At 38.4% G+C, this 20,133-nt stretch overlaps 1 protein-coding gene across 1 annotated transcript in view; it reads left to right on the forward strand.

The window, feature by feature from the left end:
* Nucleotides 1–585: 585 nt before the first annotated feature.
* The window catches only part of LOC105625563 (probable serine/threonine-protein kinase dyrk2), a 119,854-nt gene continuing 100,306 nt past the window's right edge, over nucleotides 586–20,133 (forward strand). The window contains exon 1 of the mRNA XM_012206886.1: nucleotides 586–2,223. Coding sequence (XP_012062276.1) covers nucleotides 586–2,223 — 1,638 coding nt within the window. The remainder of the gene's footprint in view (nucleotides 2,224–20,133) is intronic.

Below are 20,133 nucleotides of genomic sequence, written 5' to 3' on the forward strand. Positions count from 1 at the left end.
TTTGATTTTTCACGAATGCGCCACCGACGGACGCTTCGTTTCATCGTAGCCATTTTTCTTTTGAGTTGCCATTCCCTACCCTGTTCCTACTTTCTGTTACAGATCTCATATCATCTATAGGCACCGCGTTCATCCGATAACGACGAGGATGTAGCCCATGTGGGGCTTTTCAACGAGAGCGAACCGCACGAATTTCAAGTCAAGACGACGATGATGATGCGCGCGATACAGGGAAGAGGAATTGACCGAGGGAAGAACAGGTCAGCGTAGAAGAAAGAAGGAGAGATTCCTCTTTGCTTACTCGCGAGAGAACACGCCGGATGTTATCGCGAGACTGATAAAAACACTGCCAGGAGTAATGACGAGCTAGATTGCCGCTTCGTCCGCTGAACCGTTCCTTGGTCGATCTTAGCTTTTGCTCCTCGCTAACTGCCTCTCTACCTGCCCCCCCCCCTTCCTGCCAGTCCCCCTTCGTGTCAGTCCTGCCTTCGTCACGTATACACGTACACGCTTATATTAATATATACACACACACCCGTTCTCTCTCCCTCGAGAGATCAAAGACTGAAAATAAAAGGTGGCGACATGTTGGGCGTGAGTCAGCCGGGCAACACGCCCTCGAGCTTGCGGCACTCGGCGAGCTTCTCGTGCTTGCAACGCGGCACCGCCGGCGAGGGTCATCGCGCGAGGACCTCAACATTGCTACAACAGCCGAGTCTACAACTGAGCAACGGTCATCATCAGTACACGTCCAGCGGCCAGGCGGCGGCAGCTGCGGCTGCGGCGGCCGCGCATTGCTCTCTCCTGCAGCATCACCAGCAACAGTCCCGCGAACCGTTCGATCCTGTCCTTCAGGACGGTAACGATTACGGCTTCGTGCGGATCCGTCCACGGTTGCGCAGCACGAATGCAACCTTGTATCACGAGGAGGAGGTGGCGGCCGCGAAGAACGCCCTGAGGGAACAGCGCGATGCCGCTGCGTTTAGCGACCGAGAATGCGATTCCAATTTCAGGGACTGCCCGTTGAAAGTGAAGGATCATCGCGACCTCTCGCCGAAGGGAACGGCCAAGAACCAGAATCCATTACGGGGCGCGTTAATCCTTTTTACTTCAACATCATCCTGGTGGAAGGCCCGACAACGGGAGGAACAGCTAAATGCAACTGGCGGTGCCACTGCCGCTATTAGTGCACCGTCCTCAGAGCGGAAATGGTCAGGTACTTCGATGGCGTCACCCTCGAATGAGAGAAAGTGGCCATCCTCGATGACATCGCCTACGAATGAACGGAAGTGGGCCGTGGGTAACAGCCTGTTGACGTCACCATCGAATGAGAGGAAGTGGAACAGATCCTCGGTTTCATCCACATCGACGAACCAACAGGATCGGAAATGGCGATCCCTTGGCGCACTTTTAAGGACTCCCGTCGGAACTAGCAGTAGCTCTCACATCAGCCAGAATTCCCTGTCTCATAACATGAGCATATCCATGATCGAAAGTGATCACTTCCGCGAGGAATCGCGAGGGTCGAGCTGTAAGACGCGCTATCAACAACCGACGTCCTACTCGGCACGAGTATCCCGTGCCAGTAGAGACGTTTACCGGGAGAATGGAGAGTTTGGTCAAATTACTGGCAAGTCGAAGGTCAGCCGCAGGTTGTACCAAGATAGCGAACCGACAATCGAGCTCGACGAGAGACACATTACGCAGCGTAACCGACATCAACTGGATGATCCCGAACAATGCAGGAGCATTAGAGAAGGACGCGACCATTGCAGAGCCACGGAACAGAGCGCTGTAGAGACTCGCGGCACGACCTCCACTACACGATCGAGCCGCGCACAAAGCTTTTATCTTCTGGACGACTTCCTGCGGCCGCAGCCGCAGCAGCCGAGCAACAAGTGCATGTTGAATCTGTACATGTCCCCATCGCACGCCGTCAAATACGGCAACGAGCATGGCAGGTCGTGCGAGGTTAGGCAGGCTACCTGCCAACAGGCGAACGTCAGCAGCAATATTACGCCGCCGCGACGCCACAATTCGAGCTCGGACAGCCTCGAAGTGGCCACCAGTCCGCTGCCGCCGCCGGTGCCGCCGCCGCCGCCGCATCAGACCGCCGGTAACATGCGGGACCGCGAACGGAATGAGAACCCGAAGGAGCCGAGTAAGGACGTGTGCCCGTGCAAACTATGCTGGACCAATATGCAGAGATCTCTTGTGGAAGAGGTAAGTGAAGTCCCCCTCGAGGGGTGCGCCGGACAATAATTGAGTCGTTCGTCACGCCGCGTACTCCACGCTCGGAGATCCGCGGGAGATTCCGCTTGAGAAATGAGGCTATGATTAAGAGACTTTGACAAAGGATCGCGTTGGACGCAGGTCGCCGTTCTCGTCTGGTCGATTCGTCATATATATGTACAGCCCGTCTCCGACCAATCTCGTTCATACGCCTTTTACATATACATTTATTCTTAAATAAAGCAATAAAATTAAGATTTTAATGAGGAATTCTGATATCCTTTTAAATATAATTCGTAGACGCTTGCATCGTTGGAAGTATATTATCAGTATGAAATAAAACTAAATATACGTACAGAAAAATACATACTGTACACAAATAATATTTATTTGTTTCAAGTATTTCAAAAGTTCATATATGTTCACAAATTTGTCATAAGTTCACAAGCATCAAATTTATTCAAAATATATTCTGAATATTCTATTCTAGTGTGTTTAATATTTCAAGAAGATACTGTATATTTAAGATAATACTGAAGATTAAATTAAAATTAGATTTGCATTATTATATGAAATCGCTTTTTTGATCAATTTTATGATTTCTTTAAAAAAAAAAATAAATTCTAATTTTAATACATAATAATGGGTTTTATAAAATTTCTAATAAGTATATTTTAAGATTATTATCAAGAAAATATTTTTTGTTAAAGAAAATCGTTACTTAAAGGAAGAAAGTAAATCGAGTATAATCAGTTCTTAGTAATAGAATATTTTTCTGTGTATAGGCTGTATTATATATATGTAAGTTATGTATCTAAGAAATTTTATTTACGACTCTTTCATACAATTTAGAGCCGATTTTCTTTTAATGAAAATACTGGTACATACATGAATTATATGTATGAATTGTAAAACATGAACGAGCAATGAAATGTTACTTTTTTGTGTAATTTTAACGAATTTAACTTTAATAGAAAATTTAATTTGCGGCTTAATATCGTTGAGATATCTAATGTTAAAGATTATATATAAAGTAAGTAAATAGTTGTTCGGATACTTAGCGGAATCCCCCTGAAAGACATCTATACGTGAACGTCTGAAAGAGAAACCGAATAAGCGACATGGCATTTCGCCTTACGGGGAATTGGCCGGCTCGTTGAATTTTATCGTAATCGTTATCCAGGATGTTTATGTCGCGACGAGTAACTTTCACCCTGGCGTGCGCCACGACTCCGCGATCGCGCGAAGATAGACGTTCGGTCGCGAAAAGGTCCTCGCGGCGTATCGTCAGAAAAGTCTCCCCCGGAGAGAAGGAAAGAGAATCGACTATCCTCAACTGTCCGGTCGTCCGTCGCGTCGACATATTTCTTTGCCGGACAACTTGCTATTAATTCGCTTTTAACCCGTTTTGTGCCGTTCGCTGCGCCGAACGATCCTAACGCCTCTGTCAGGATCCTGCTTTTACGCTCGTTTGCGTGATCGGTAGAGCACAATTCGAGACGACGACGGGATCCCCGCTTCGGAACACGCTGTAGTCAACAGAGTTCGATCGGAGAAAGACAAGTTGAAAAGTTTAACCAAGAGCGGTGGCTTCATAAAGTAGCATCTTATCTGTCTTATAAATTAATTTTCATGGTCCTAAGGTAAGACTCGCACGGCTTCCGTGTTTTGACGTGTATAATTTATTGTATTGTATTACCTAGATAGTATTATCAGATACAAAATTTAAAAAAAAATTTAGGGCTTTCTAACGGGAAGAAGAAACCGTTGCAATTTTTTGAATATTATTAAATTTATTTATTGTTGAACTTTCGACCGATAAATCGAAGCTGAGAGATTCACGAAGTAGCATCGAAGATCGCGATGTCACGCGATAAACGCAGTTGGGAGATTCCAGCTCTTCGAGCTCTTATCTTACGTGAAAGGCAATGCAATTACATTGATCAGCAATCGTTGGACAAGAATTCACATCGTGTATTACGCGGTGACAGACGGAATAGATGAAGAGACGATGTGCACTTATCCTCGACATCTTACGATCGCGTGATTATTGCGAATAACCAGGAGCATTTCGAGCGTGATACGATAAGACACGTCATATGATAAGAATAATGCACGAAATTAAATTTTGCTGCATTCAAATTGGGTATAATCGCAAGTCAGATGAACTACTTCATAATTTTTTTATATTAAATATCTTAATGATAGAGCTGCAAAAAAAAGTTGAAGTTTTATTAAATTTCATTAATTTTTATGTTTATAACTGATATTCAATATTTACAGTTTATTGATTTGTATATTTAATTGACATTTGATAATTTTTACATTAAAAATGGTCTGGATAGCTGAAACGCTTGTATATTTGCCATATAATTTTTAGTATTAAAACCTGGCTTAATTCGTTGACGTAAAATCTAGTTATTATTGTGCTTTCATTTAAATTTTATTAAAGTTTTTTATTTGGAATTACACAGAAAATAAGATTTTATCCGTGTTCGTTGATGAAAAAAGGTAGTTGGAGTTAAACGAGATCCAGTTCTATCGAGTCTCTAATTTAGTCGAGCTCGACATGCAAAACGGCAATATATGCTGGTACTATATCTCGAAATACGATGTCCTATGTACAGATCGAGTTCATCGACATGTAGCCACTTCTGTGCGTAATCGATAGTGTAGGGTCTCCTACGAATAGAATTGTAATGCGCATCACAACACCGTCCGCATCACAAACCTCCAACTGGTATCGATCCTGTGACCCGAGGAAAGCCTCACAGACGAAGAACCACGTTTCTCTATTTGCTCAATTGAATCCAAGCAAATATGCGGTAAAGCTACGCACTCGTGCGTATGCGGAAAGACAAAGGAGACAAAAAAAATGCACGTACATGCATAACTTTCAAAGATCTGTGACGAAATCGAAGATAATTTTAACGAAAAATTCATGTAGGTATTATTAATCATGAATTTATATATAGATCGATATTTATAGTCGGATCTTATATTTAAGACCGTCTTAAGTACAGTTTTAAGATGTCATGAACCAATCAGAGGGCCGCATTAGCGACTTAAGACATTATTAGAGTGTCAGCCATTGAGCAATTTTTCTTTTTCTTTTACAGCTAGCTTAGGGCGGTATTCATAGTCGATTCTTATTTCAAAACCGTTTTAAGTTCTATCTTAAGATGTTAATGCGGCCCTCTGATTGGTTCGTGACATCTCAGGACTGAACTTAAGACGGTCTTGAATATAAGAATTGAGTATGAATATACCAGCCCAGAGTTTCACAACTCATGGTTAACTCTTAATCGAGATTTACTTATTTCTCATCTTTTTCTAATACTAGAATTGGAAAGAGATGAGAATAAGTTGAACGATTAAGAATTAAGCGTGAATTGTGAAACTGAGCCTTAGTGTTATATACGCTGTAGATTAGACCTTTCCAATTTGAGCGCCGGAGCCAAAAAGCAAAGCCATCGACGCAAGAACATTTAATGTGATTAAAGTTAAGATTTCATAGACTGTAAATTTTACAGTTTTTGATATCTTATTCATATTGATTTTTTTATGTCAGTAGCTTTGCTTTTTAGCTTCGGAGCTTTTTAGCTCAAATTGGACAGGCCTGCTGTAGGCAGACTAAACATGATTCTGGCCTCAAGATTCTCGGTCTTTCGTTCATTCGAACTTTGAATTGATCACGAGGTTGAAACCAGCGATGCTGGGTTACAAGTTCACACGCTTTCCGGGTCGTGGCCTACCGTATAAATCGCGCACGCACGTACAAATCCAATGGCTTATCGCCGGGAATAAGTGGAAGCACGTGCTGGTGCACGGGGGTACCTACTGTTTGAATTGGGCAGCCGCCCTGCGGCTCATCCTCGCCCTTTCTTTCCTCGCTCTGATGAGCGTGTGTCGAACGTCCGTTCGTTATTTTTAGGACACGGGGCACACGCGGCGCGGCGTGCCAAAGGGAGGAAGTCGTATTTCTAACCTTCCAGTATCTGCTCTATTATTAGTGAATGCTGGAGAGGTACACTGGTCTTAAACTGGGTTTCCGTTTGATTTTAAACACCGCGCGTTCAACGGAGAAGCACCTCCAGGCGCTTTGCTCTTGCCACTACTTGCTCGGCTCTTCTTTCTTTCTCTTTCTCTCAACATTGTTTCCTTTCTCTATCATACGTTTTCAGAGCGCGCACGTTCCTCGTACGATGGTTTCATCCATATAAATACGACGACCGTATATCCGCAGATTTGTTTACGGTCGCGCTTACCTATTAGTCGTACTATTTCAACCGTACATTACCTCTCGAATGTTATTAGTGAACGTTAGAGTTATACCCGCTGGGATTACCGTGTGTTTCTGAATATTGATGAATGTGAGGACGTTAATTGTATTAGGAGGGTGAATGTAATTCTAATTTGCGAATCGAATGTCCCTTTAATGACTACAAATTTGACTGGATCGTTAATGCACTATTATGTAAATTTCCCATACGGTTCTCTCGTTTCTCATTCTCCGATTATGTAAGATAAGAGGATCATCGTTCCACGAAACGAAAACGATAACCATGAAATTATTGATTCTCTTAGATGGGTATTTCAGTACTTCTCACGGTCGGGACACTCGTTGCTGGCTCTTTTAACTCTATAAAATCGAAACGTCCTAGGTCAGGGACGCGTAACCTACGCATCCGGTTCAGACATGTGCATTTTCACTGTTGTTGAAAGACATGCAGATTACGGCCGTCTACAGACGGAAAATTATTAGTGATATTTATATGCGGCCGCGGAGAATGTGACGTTAAATTTATATGATTTCGCGCATGGCAAAATGAGAGTCGCGAATATGACCGTGAAAAGATTTCATAGAATTACACAAATTGATGGCGTAACGACACGTCGTGAAAAGAACGGACGTAAATCTAAACGCACGATATTCTTTTTTCGATCTTTAAAACGCAAGTCCAAGTACGCTGTGATAATCAAAATGCATTAAAACCTGTTTCCAGCAATGTAAATTAACTTTAATCTCGAATGCATTTACTCTTCATCTTTTTCTAGTTCTAAGAACTAGGAAGAGATAAAAAGCGAGTTGAAAGGAGATTAAAATTAATCTGCACTGGTAGAAATATGCATAAGAAAAAGATGGGAATTTTGAATAAAGGAAAGAGTTTCTCAGAGAAGTTTTATAATTAAATAGCATATCGCGACATTGAAAGAAATTCCCTTGCAATTTCTATGATTTTCCTCGCGCAGTTTCGTCGACTAGTGGCAAATTACGTATCGCGTACGTGAGACGTAGAGTTGACGCGGTTAGACGACTCACGATGATGCGCGCGAAAGACCGGCGACAGAAGTGGCGATGACTACGAGTACGACGGGAGAAAAGAGCATATCATCAGGTATGCGGCTGCCGTATGTCGTACAGACACGTGCAAGGTGCAGGGAGGAAATAATCGTGTAACATCACGTTGGAAATAGAACAAACCGGTCGCCGAAAAAACACTCATTTGTGTTATTACACAGAATATATTTTCTAATGCGATTAGCCTTGTATCCACGGTTTTGCAGAAATATTTAAAAACTTAGCTAGATACGTACAGATTGAAAAATAATTTTGTTGATAATATTATGGAAATTTAATGGAAATTAAATTCAACAATTCCTAGGTACGATAAAGTTTGATTAAGATTTTGATATTCTTCCAAAAATTTATCCACGTTTCTTTTTACAAACAATTTTTATGATAACAATTTTGTAATCTTGTTTAGTATCATATTTTAGCGACTACGTAAAACTTTACTTCGATTTTATATGAGGATCTTAACTGCGAATCGAACATTTAATTGTTTAATTGTGTTTACAATAAACATTTTTCCGCAACAATATTCGTTGTACTTTTAGAAGCTTTTTTATTTTTAATTTGATTTATTTTATTTGAAAACTTCATTTGAACTTATTTCATATTTAAATTGTTTAATTTCGTTGGATCAAAATGATTATGTAGGACTTAAGATGATTGTCTGGACTGTTAAGTCTGGAACACAGATCTTTGCATAACTCATAATGCATAAAACATGACAATTAATTATCAAATAATCAGAGATAGGATCGTCACATACAAAATGCCATAAACTATTGTATTAACCATAGCTAATGAACATCTTATGTAAATTCAACATGACGTCTTTATGTCGGATTTTCATTAGTCTATCAGCCTTATGAAACTTATGTCATTTTGTGTTATGATCTTTATTCATTTCATGAAAAGGAAAGCTTCTAATTGGTTGAGTCTCTTACATTTTATGCACTATGCGTTATACATAAGACTGTGTTTTTTTTTTTAGGGAGTTTTTGCAATAAATACGGTAAACGCTAAAATCACGTTATCCTTTTCTTAAATAGTTGTTAAGAAGAAGATTATCTGACCTTAGCGTTTATCATATTTGGAAAATGGTATTGCAAACACTCGCTTGAGTATTCTACATTAATTATTTTGATGTCTAACAAAATTGTTTTCAGACCTAGCTGAATTTTTTAATACTTTAGCAAAACTGTTTTTATCCTGCGCAACATTATCAATGTTGTAAATTTAAATTCGTAATTCGGTTAAAAAAATTGGTTGTTTTTGAGAATTTTGTTATGACAAGACGTGAGAAAATTCCAATATTCGGCTAACGCCTTTAGACAGAAGTATATAACTATACCCTATCGAGTTCTTCTCTTCCTTCTTACGACCCCGAACGATCTCGAACGCGTTTAATCCGTCGTTTGAATTGATCCCGCATCTCGTATTCATTGCTTTCGTGAATACGAGACCGTGAACGTACACGTACACGTCCGGGGTGAGTAATACTTCGGCAGTCGGGTGTATATCACAACATAATATCTCCGTGTAGGAGTTATCTTCGCTTGATTTCTTTACGTGCCACGCATCTGGACATGAACGCGATGTTGGAAGCACGTATAGAATAGGACGGAGTCTTTTGCTGATCGGGCGCGAATAGCACGATACGAGGAAAATCATTACAAATGATGTTGCAAGAAGCGCGTGAGTTTCCCGTCGCACATAGGAATTTAAATTTATCTCAAGAATATCTCAAGAATATGTCGATATTTCTAAAAGCTTCTTGATATGTCGAAATCTTTAGTATGCCTCTACGAATGTATTACATCATCATGAACAAATATTATACGAAGTATATCTCTCTGATATTGAATTGTCATAAGAATCATCCATGTAGTATCACAAGACGGACAAACGTTATCATGATTGACGTACAAAAAGAAAGTCTAAGGCGAACACCTATAGGTGAAACATAATCTATAGGTGACAATAGGAAATATCGTGTTTGTGAAGGATCGAAATGCCTTTGAGAGTGCTGTTTCATTTTGAATCGCCCTGTAGAGTCTGGGAGAGAACAAGACTATCTATAAGATAGAAGCCACGAGATAGACCCCTGACAGTGATATCTCACGGTGAGATCTTCAAGCCCAACCGTGTCTGTCGTTGCGTCGAACCAGGGTGATTTATCATTATTGAAATACGGGCCATTTGAGCCATCGTAGTCCACTCTCGCGCGACATGCGACGTTTCTTCTGGCCGGGAGTCCCTTTTGTATTCCGCTTCGCGCTCCGTACATTTGCTTTCCACTCGAAAGTTATTCAAATCAACTGTAGCGATTGCGAGATAAAGTTACTGGAGCTGAAATTATGATTTCCGAGATAGTAAATATTATAATAATAACATGGCCATTTTATTAATTGTTTTATTGATTGTCATAATTAAAAATGGCTTTGCTGAAGTATTTAAAAATTTTGTTAAATATAACACATCTGAAAATCATTTAGTTTAGCTATCAAAGTAATTGTGTAGGATGCTCAAGTTATTAGAATGTTAAAACTTTTTTAACAGTATTATTCATCATGCTTGATCGTCCTGCATAATTATTTTGATGGACTAACAAAACGATTTTAAAATTTATTTAGAACTCATTTTTTTATATAGTTCAAAATAATTTTTTCTGTGTACAAGAACGTCTCTCGGTATTCCTTTATATAGGATAGTCACAAAATTAAAAAGTCAGAAAAATTGAAAACAGTCAGGGATATCAAGGAAATGTCAGAGAATTTTGCAAACTTTTGTGAAATTTAAAATTCTTTAAAAATTAAATGAAATTTACAATCTTTGAAATTACAAATTTTTGAAAATTAAAATTCTTGGCTTTAAAAAAGTTTAATATGCGTACGTCATATTTACACAATTTTGGAATTAACAATTAAATGTAAGTAGTGTCGACAATATTAATATAAATAATTTCCATTGCTATGTTAAATTACTTTCTTTAGTTTTCAAATACAAAAATGTCAAAATATTATTATTGAAAGCATCAGGGAAAATTATGGAATTTTGTCTGGAAATAAAAAAAAAGATTACAAAACTTCAGAATAAAAAATTTGTAACAATCCTGTTTATAAAAATATATTATTGCGTTACGCAAAGTGATACTGATTGAAACAGTATTGCGCAGTGAATTGAAAGTTATTTTTAAAATATTTATTTCACTTTCATATTGGTGGTATCATCGCATGTCATCTTGCGAGAAGGTGATATCGTGGCGAGCTTGCCTCGAAGCGAGTCGAATAAATTTGCAATCGCGCGGTAGTTCGTTTTTTCTTTTGCACTCGCAACCGTTGCTACGAGCATGCGGCGGACGTTGCCCATCGGCCGAAAGGTTGCACCCGCGACGCGTATCGTCATAAATTTTATTCTCTTCAGCAACTTTCGCGTTCATTCGCGCGCCTGCCTGCTCGCGCGTAAAAGTTTTTGAGATAGCGCTCAACGGCGCGGACCGGTCACGATTTAATGATGTTACGTTAAACGAAATTTATCCGCCTGCACCTTCCTACCTTGTGCACGGACTCGTTGGCCGATCGGAGCTTGCGATAAGCCTCGGTTCTCTCCCTGTCTTTCTCTTTTTGTCCCGCGGGCGCCGATCTGAAATTGCTCGTTGCAAACGCTAATTGTAACGGTGCCTTTTATAATACATCGTCTCGGCGCGATTACGAACGGTTGGTTGGCGAAATCGTTTATCACAGAGTCCATAGCTGAGAGATATAAGTGGTGGAATTAGATTAGGAGACGGTTTAAGATATTAACCGCGATCAAAATCTTCCTCGAATCCCTGAACAGTGCATTTCCGTGCATTTCCGCGCGCGCTTCTCTTCTTATTCCCTCCTCTCGAAATGAAATTTCTTTTTGTCAACACAGATGGTGACCGAATGCACTTTGATACAAACTGGATCCGGGCACATGGCGTTACTCTATGTCTGGAAGATAACGCCATGAGCAAACAAGCGGATTCCGGCACCTTGCACCGGTGTTGTATGTTCACCGACAGTTCAAATTTTAATCGCAATCTATTCAGCGAGAATGTATTTTTATTTAATTATTCATTAATTAGATAATAATTTCATACTTTTGTAAAATCTTATTAAGAACTCCATCTTTTTTTCGTCTAGTGATGAAGAAATAATACTGTTAACATTTCTTCCTGCACCATTCGGAAGAAATTTATTTATAACGTACGACGTATGTTTGCGTTTAACGGATGTCTTTCAATACGGCATCTCCGAGAGATGTTCGTGACACCCTCGGGCAACCCGGTTGAGAATCGCTGCGTGGACGATACAGTATATTTCTCATATTTTTGCCAAGCCCTCCCCTTCGAGAAAGAGAAAGAGAAAGAGAGATAGAGAGAGAGAGAGAGAGAGAGAGAGAGAGAGAGAGAGAGAGAAAGCAATCAAATAAGATTATTACGTTCGCGGCGAGAGACTACAACGTAGAGAGCGGACGTGCCGGTTGATCGAAACGCAGCGTCTCGCGCGAACGATCCTTCGAAGACTTTTCTTTTTAGAGCGCGGTTAGCGCGCTAATGAACTGACAAACGACGGCTACCTCGAGTTCCGGTTATTAAACCGCAAGACCGCTGCGGTGAGGAAAACGATGGGTTTGTATTTAAATCCGATCTCAAATCCTGTTTACATCTGAATGCATATTAAAGTGTAGCGTCGATTTATAATCTTGTTCCATAAAAATGAAGAAATTGAAGACAATAAGACTTTGAAGAAATTACTCTCTCTATGCTAATTGTTTTTTTTTAATTTTTCTATTTTAAAGACAAAATTTTATAAGCAATTATTTTTTAATAAGTAATTTTTATTTTGAACAAATTATTTCTGTTTTATTCTTAGTTGTAAATTCTTTGCACAAGATAACAACGAATCTGTTACCATTGTGGGTGTAGTGGGTATCTGTAATATGTACTTTGTTACCGACAGATCGAATTCTGCTTTATCGAGGCAGGCAATCGCGATGTAGTCCACAGGCAGACGTGAAGATGACAGCACCAATATTTTTTTTCATTTGTTAACGAGGTTCCTCACAGATGTGATCATTTAGGCCTTAAACCGTATTCATAGTCGATTTATACATTTAAAACTGTCTTAAGTACAGATTTAAGATATAATAAGTCAATCAGATGGCTATATTATTATCTTAAGATGTTACTTAAAATAAATCTTAAAATAAAAACGATTTATGAACACCTCTTAAACTTTGCAAATCTCATCTAGACCTTCGACATATACCTTACATATGTTTAAGTATCATCTTTTCGTAAATGACAATTTTATAAACATTTAAGGAAAAGTGAAAGCAAGATGAAATTTTATTTATTTATTATCGAAAAAATTAAGAATAAAATACCGTCTATATATGATAATAGAACGAGAATGAGAAATGAATTTCATTTCTATACCTCTTAAAAAATATTGGTAGATATAATTGTTGATAGTTGTAATTTAATAATTCAACACACACACACACACACACACACACACACACACGCGCGCGCGCAGGACATTTTCATGCATTTAGAATTCATATATTCACTTAATCGAAAAAAATAAGAATAAGATACATACTATCTAATTCAAATAGAACAAGAACGAAAAATAAATTTTATTTTTATTTGTATTTCTTAAAAAAATGTTGATGATTAATTATAATTAATGTTGATTAGCTGTAATTTAATAATTTGAAACTTTTTATATACGTGTTTAAACAAGTATAAATTGTTTGCAAATTGTCTAGAGCGATGTAAAAAAAAAAAGACGAATCTCCATCTATTTTTCCGTATAACTCGATATTTTATCTCCATTCGCATAACGGAGCACATTCATTCGTGCGTATGTGAAGATATTAGACGGATGATAAATGCGAGTCATTATATCTGATTATGTAAATGAATGTAATTGCATAAATATTCGTCCGTGTGATCCGCGGTAACGTACAGGGTTTGCAAAAAAAAATGTAGAAACCTCCGCCTCTCCTCCGACTTGGCGCTCAATCACACTGTCAAACCCATCTACTCTCTCCGGGAATGCGGGTATACGATTTTCAACCCGCGGTGCTCGTATGGACGTCTGGTCGACGAGATTTAAATTCCTAGTAAAATTGGCCACTGTATCCCTTGTATCGCCGTTAGCGTTGTCTTGCTAAATGCTTCTCCTTTCCGTAGTTTAACTGTAATACGGATTTCGTCACGCATCTAAAGAGATCCCTGGCAACCGATCTCGTAACCGAGCTTATGTAAAGTCGATAGCTGATATTTATTTTTTACATTTCGGATCGAGCCAACTCCTGTAAATAAACAATGATGACTGTAAAAAGAAATGTTATACATGTACAAGAAATGATTTAGAATAGACAAAAATATACAATATATGTCTATAACGTTTATTATAAATTGTATAAATTGTATAAATTTCACATTTATTGAGCATGTAATTTTATGCATTTTTATTTGTAGTATATTTCTAGTAGACTTACATAAATATTTATATACTATTTCTATATAAACTTATAAACTATAATAAATATTTATACACAACATAAATATTGTTATTAAGCTGGATAAAAAGTTCATTATTTCTTTTTCAAGGAATTTTAAAGATTAGTTTGACGGGTAAAATCATCTTTGTTAAACAAGATATTAATTAACTCGTTCTTTTCTATCTATCTTTTAGATAGATTCATTATTCCGTTCACATTGAGCACATAATGTTACATTAAATAGCGACTTATTATAAGTAGCGAAAAAAAAGAAGAGATTTTTTTTTGTCTAATTTAGCATTAAGTAGAAATAACTGAGTCTCATTATGCTTGCTTGGGAATTGCGTGCAAATTATTAATTCGTGAATGTCAATACAATAGGTATTAACTGTAAAATATAATAAATATGATATAAACTTAATTATAATAATTAACTGTGACATTGTAACATTGTTTGTTAAATAATACATACATAATTCGACATAAAAATAATCTGACTTTTCCAACCGAATGATTTTCAAAATATGTTTCTGTTTAATATTGTTTTACATTCATTTAATATTAAATATCATGGATGTACGTAACATAAATATGATTATCGTAATATATGCATGAGTGATATTTAGAGTAAGCTCTTTGACTTGTCCGAATGAATTCTCGTAATCAGTAATCTCGTTGATATATGAGGGCGCTGTTGCTCTGATAGTTGCAGATCGTTCTTGTAAATGCAAAGTTCCGGATGCTTAGTGTTTAATATTTTCATGGAACTCATTTGAGACGCTTGGCGCTCTAGTTTCCGCTTTTATTGCGTCATAAGTATGGGTGCCTTGGCGAGTAGGCCGTAACGACATAATGTGGCCTAATACGCGACAGTTTGATAAGAGTTTCAGGTTGAAGTGAGCTATTTCAACGAGCATATTTCATCGTGGCAGCTTCATACACAAGTAGAAGTAACTTTGCTTGTTTGATTTAGAAATGTTATAACTTTTAAGAGCAGATTATATTATAATAATTTCTTGCTCTTAAGGTAACTTTATCAAGACATTTCAAAGACCGGATAATTATAATATAAAAGTATGAAATTCTACTCTAAACTGATCTGTAATGATTGGCGCGATTTACTCGAGTCGTCTCGTCTCTCTCATATTAGATTAGACATTCGTGTTATGTTTCGCATTTTAATCGCAAACTTCTATACTGAGAAAAATTTCTGTTGAAAATAGATGAATCTGAAGATTCTGATTCATATCGATCAAAATTCTGATTATCGCAATTAGAATTGTAATAAATTCAACCAGAAAATTCTGATTTTCAATCAGAATTCCAATTAATGCAACCAAATTCTTTTTTCAGATTATAGATTCGTATACTGCGATGTGCGTGTATGTTCTATACTCTCAAGTCACTCGCGAGATCGAAATAATTATGCGACAAGGAGCGGAAGTGCGATTGTACCGATGTATGAGATGTAATTCAACGCCGATGCAACGATGAAGCGATTCTTTGTATCTATATCGTGGTGTATGTTCGCCACTCATACGATCGCATGCCATCGGTAATCACGATACGTCAAACGCACCACGTCGGTCGTGTCGCTTGTCCGTTGCGAAGCTGTGCGATATGCGGAACTTCTTTCAGTAATTCGTAACGTGATTGCGAGTGGGCATGGCGACGATCTATAGGCCGTATATAATCAGATAACAGACTTTGACAGCAGTGAGAGTGGATCGACCCTTTTCATGTAACGATCGTTTTTCCGTGGGCTGTCGATCGTTTAATGAATGAAATTTGAGATATTTACAATAACATCTATAAGAAAAAGTGTGTATGAAGGAAAGAGAAAATGTTTAAAGTAACACTCGACGGTTTTCTCCAAACGTGTGAGTTGTAATGTAATTAACTGTTCATCTGGTGATAAGAAGTTAATAACGTTCAGTATAAGTTTCTGTAACGCTTTCAAATTTATTCGTTTATAATATATGTATGTATTAATCAAATAGAAATCACTTACTAATAATATCACAGAACGTGCTGTACGCCCTAAGGGACACTGAAGACCCGAGGCCATGCTTTATTTTGAAGCGAGAGTTCACAGGAACAGCGCGCAGAAACTCTCATGGATACAGGGAGCGTTAATTAGCACTTTTCTAACAAATAAAGCAAAAGTTTATATTTTCGCACCCGCAGGCCGCGTCGGAGAACACGGTTCCAATTCACTATATAATCAGAAAATCGGAAATCTATTTATCTTCGCGTTTGTTTTGCATCGTGCAGCTCGTTTGCATAAAAGCACGTTTAATTGATCGCACCATTGCAGAGCGGAAGAAATAACTGCGGTCGCATCGTGGGTTTGTATCGCATGGATCGATCTCCGTGTATAACGCGACCAAGCGTAACGTGAAGTCGAAAGTCGGATATAGTGATATCGTCGTTCCCTAAGATGCGCTTCCATGACATGGGGCGTCGCCGGATGTTCTCATGAATTTGTGAAAAAATTCATTCAACGTTCAAATCTGCTGCTAATAAAATCAAGAAGGAGCAAGTCGAATCAATGACTTAGAAATGAATTAAGTCCATTTCTTTTTCATTTTTTTTATTATTAACTAGAGACTGAATGATAATGTAAAAATTGTATTCTTTATTTTAGCTATTATTAATCGTTAAACTGCTAATTTTGTAGTGAGTAACTTTTAAAGTTGTCACATTACAAAACCATCAGTGATTAATTATAGTTAGAAAAATAATTTTTATATTATCATTAGGTTAAGTGAAGTTAAGTCTAAATCACATTAACTAAGAAATGAAAAAGATCTTAGAGAAAACGCATGAACGAACCAATTTAGGTGATATTCATGATTATAAAAACATGATTAAAGAAGTTAAACTACTACTGTTTATTTTGAAGTTATTAATATTGATATTATTATCTTTGTAATATTAGATCTTTGTAGTAGTAGATCTAATCCTTAAAGATACATATGACTGTTTTATGGTCTTATTTTCTATAAGTAGCACGAGTTCGAAAGTCTTGTGCAACAGCCCGAAACGTGCAGACATGTTATCGATTTTGTTAATACCAGTATGGCTAAACTGTGGAGGCGTTTGCTGAGGTATTCCCACGGGACTCCGTGAAAAAGTCATCGATCGCGAAAACCTGTTCTTGTGGATGAAATAAAAGCTGCTTAATTTCTAGGAATGGATGTACTAATTAAAAACGAGGAGACTCAGAGAGCACTGCGTGATGCGTGATAGAAAGAACGGTTTTGCTGAAGTATCTAAAAATTTAGTTAAATACATCTGAAAACAATTTTGTTGGACCATCAAAATAATTATGCTCAAACTGGTTAGACTGTCAAAGCTTTTTGCAGCGTTACTCATCATATTTTAGATTCCGGTGTAATTATTTTGTTATAGTTTAATAAAATTATTTTCAGATTTGTATTTAGTTAAATTTTTAGAGCGTAAAATTCAGCGTTCTTTTCATAATGTGTCGCAAGTTTATGATCTATAGCTTTTCTTCTTTATATTTTTTTCTGACTGTTATCTGTTTAACAGATACTTATGTGGCACGTTATAGTTTATTAAATTTCTGTACTTTATCTCTCGAATTGATTGCGACTATCTCTTACATGATTCCTCGATTTGCTCGACTAAATGATCGACTTTATTGGGCGAAACATTTAAAAATTTGTACAGCGCGAATATTTATTTTTTAATTTCAATCTTTTTGAGATGGAGATAAATATAGAGTTCTCGAAGCATGAAAATCGGGAAAGTAGAAGTTTCAAGTTGTACAATAAATATAGTATGTCTAGCAAGTTATACTAGCTCTCATACATATTTGCATTATTCATCATATCATATTTCTCGAAAGTGTAACGATAAAGATTTTTAAGGCACCTTTACCTTGAAGATAAATGTGAATATAAGAAACATCTAAGTATAAGAATCTAACAATAAAAATAATAAGATAACTGTTGTAAAGGAAATTATGTAGGAAATTCTACGAATGGAGAAATATTTATGTTTATGTGTACAGGATATTCTGTGAGAATGTATACCTCAATATTCGAGACAGCAATTGTTTCCCATGAGGGACGGAAGAGAAATTTACTCAACCTGAGTCCTTCGACTGTATCCTCGAGCCAGTGGCTAATTTCGAATAGGGCGACAGAGATGCGTGAATTACCAGGTTCTTGAAAAGAAACAGGACGATCATACGAGGCCAACATCGACTTCTCTCGCGGCGAGGACGGCGTGAGTCGGGTCACGAACACCAGGGAAAACACGGGGGAGAGGGACAAAAAAAAGAACGGTGGGCGCGGATGTAGGCGGTAGGACAGACGAGGAGGGTGCGGGTAAAGAACACACGACAGGAGGTGGAGGGAGGGAGAGGCTAGTGTGTGTATCCACCATCGCGTCGAGGGTGGAGAAGGACCTGCGCGCAAATTTCCCGCGTTCGCCCAACTCATATTGATCCCACCCCAGCGAGAACTCCCTCGTTCTAGCAGGAGATGGAAAGCGCGGGGTACAGGGAGGAAGCCCGGCAAGGGTGGTATAACGCCGGACCGGGTGTGCGAGTGAGTGAGTGATCGAGTGAGTGAGCGAGCGGGAGACGGAAGGAGGGTGAGTCGCAGAATCGCGGGCGCTTCGAGGGTGGTCCAGCGTGCGCCGGAGTCGTCGTGCTCTCCGATCGGGATTCGCGAACGTGCGCTTCGCCGAAGCTGTCGCTGTCGTCGTTATTATTGCCGTGTGTGTCGTGTTGCGCTCTCGTCGCTATCTTTACAAGAGCCAGTTTTTCCGCTAGTTACCGGTGTGTACAGCTTGTCTAGTGTTCTCGAAACGTATTTGCGTGCGCGTGTAGTGGAAAGAAGTTTCGGGGAAGTTGTCGACGTGGAGAATCAGGGAAAATCGAGCGATAAAAGTGTGCGAGTGTTTGAATCGGTCGATGACACCGTTGTTTCGATCTCGCATGGTGGGCCGGTTGTTGCAGCAGCATCGGCTGTTATAGTTGTGTAGTTAATGAGATTTATCTTTACTTTCTTTTTAAATCTTTAAAGTTATTAAATAGAGAAAAAGAGACAGGAGTACCATTGAGCAATTTTCATACACCAAGACTAACCCTTGACTTTGCTGCCTCGATTTACGATCGGCATCGCGACACGACCTCGCGAGAAGCCATTGCCGGTGGGAAAGCGCGAATGCGAAACCATTTACCAGACTCCTTCGTGCGCTTCTTTTTTTCTTCTTTCCCATTGTGTCCGTTTTACTACTACTTTATGTCGAAGACGAGGCTGACGGGAGAAAGTACATAACGCGCGAATCGGCTCGGTAATCGAGTTCGATGAGTCAGTTCTCGCATCGAGTGGTACCCGTTTTAGTTTTTAGTTCACATGCCGATAAAACTTCTTAAAACGTGAGAAAGAATTATTTATTTTAATTTTGGTCAAACAATAAAAGTATATTATCATAATAATTAAAAATTAACAAGTTTGAGAATTGATCACGTATGTATGCAAGTCCGTATTTGTAGGAATTTACATATAATGCCGCATTTATTTGACACCAGTTTGATTAAATTGTCCAAGAGGCATGTGCCGCTTTGTACTCAAATAGCATGCGTCTCTTGAATGACCTAGTAGCTGCAAATTAGTTAGTCTGGAAACTATAGGTTATTGAGAAATGGCAACAAGATTTGAATGACTCGTAATTTAATTCGTCATTCGATGTATCGTAATTATAATCATTGAATTATTCTCAATTAATGAAATAATAGATGTAACTATCGATTAATATGGTAAATTAATACTGCTCGTTTGTTCAAATTTATTATATCGTTTGGATTAATAAGATCCAAAAATAAAGTTTCGATAGAAAAAAGATCTTACATTGTTAAATACCAGAGAAAAAAGTATTTAAACAAAATATTAGTAAGAAAATTAATTACATTTTGGAGAGAGACAGAGAGAGAGAGAGAGAGAGAGAGAGAGAGAGAGAGAGAGACAAAT

Source organism: Atta cephalotes, assembly GCF_000143395.1.
Source record: "Atta cephalotes unplaced genomic scaffold scaffold00003, whole genome shotgun sequence".
Lineage (NCBI taxonomy): Eukaryota > Metazoa > Arthropoda > Insecta > Hymenoptera > Formicidae > Atta > Atta cephalotes.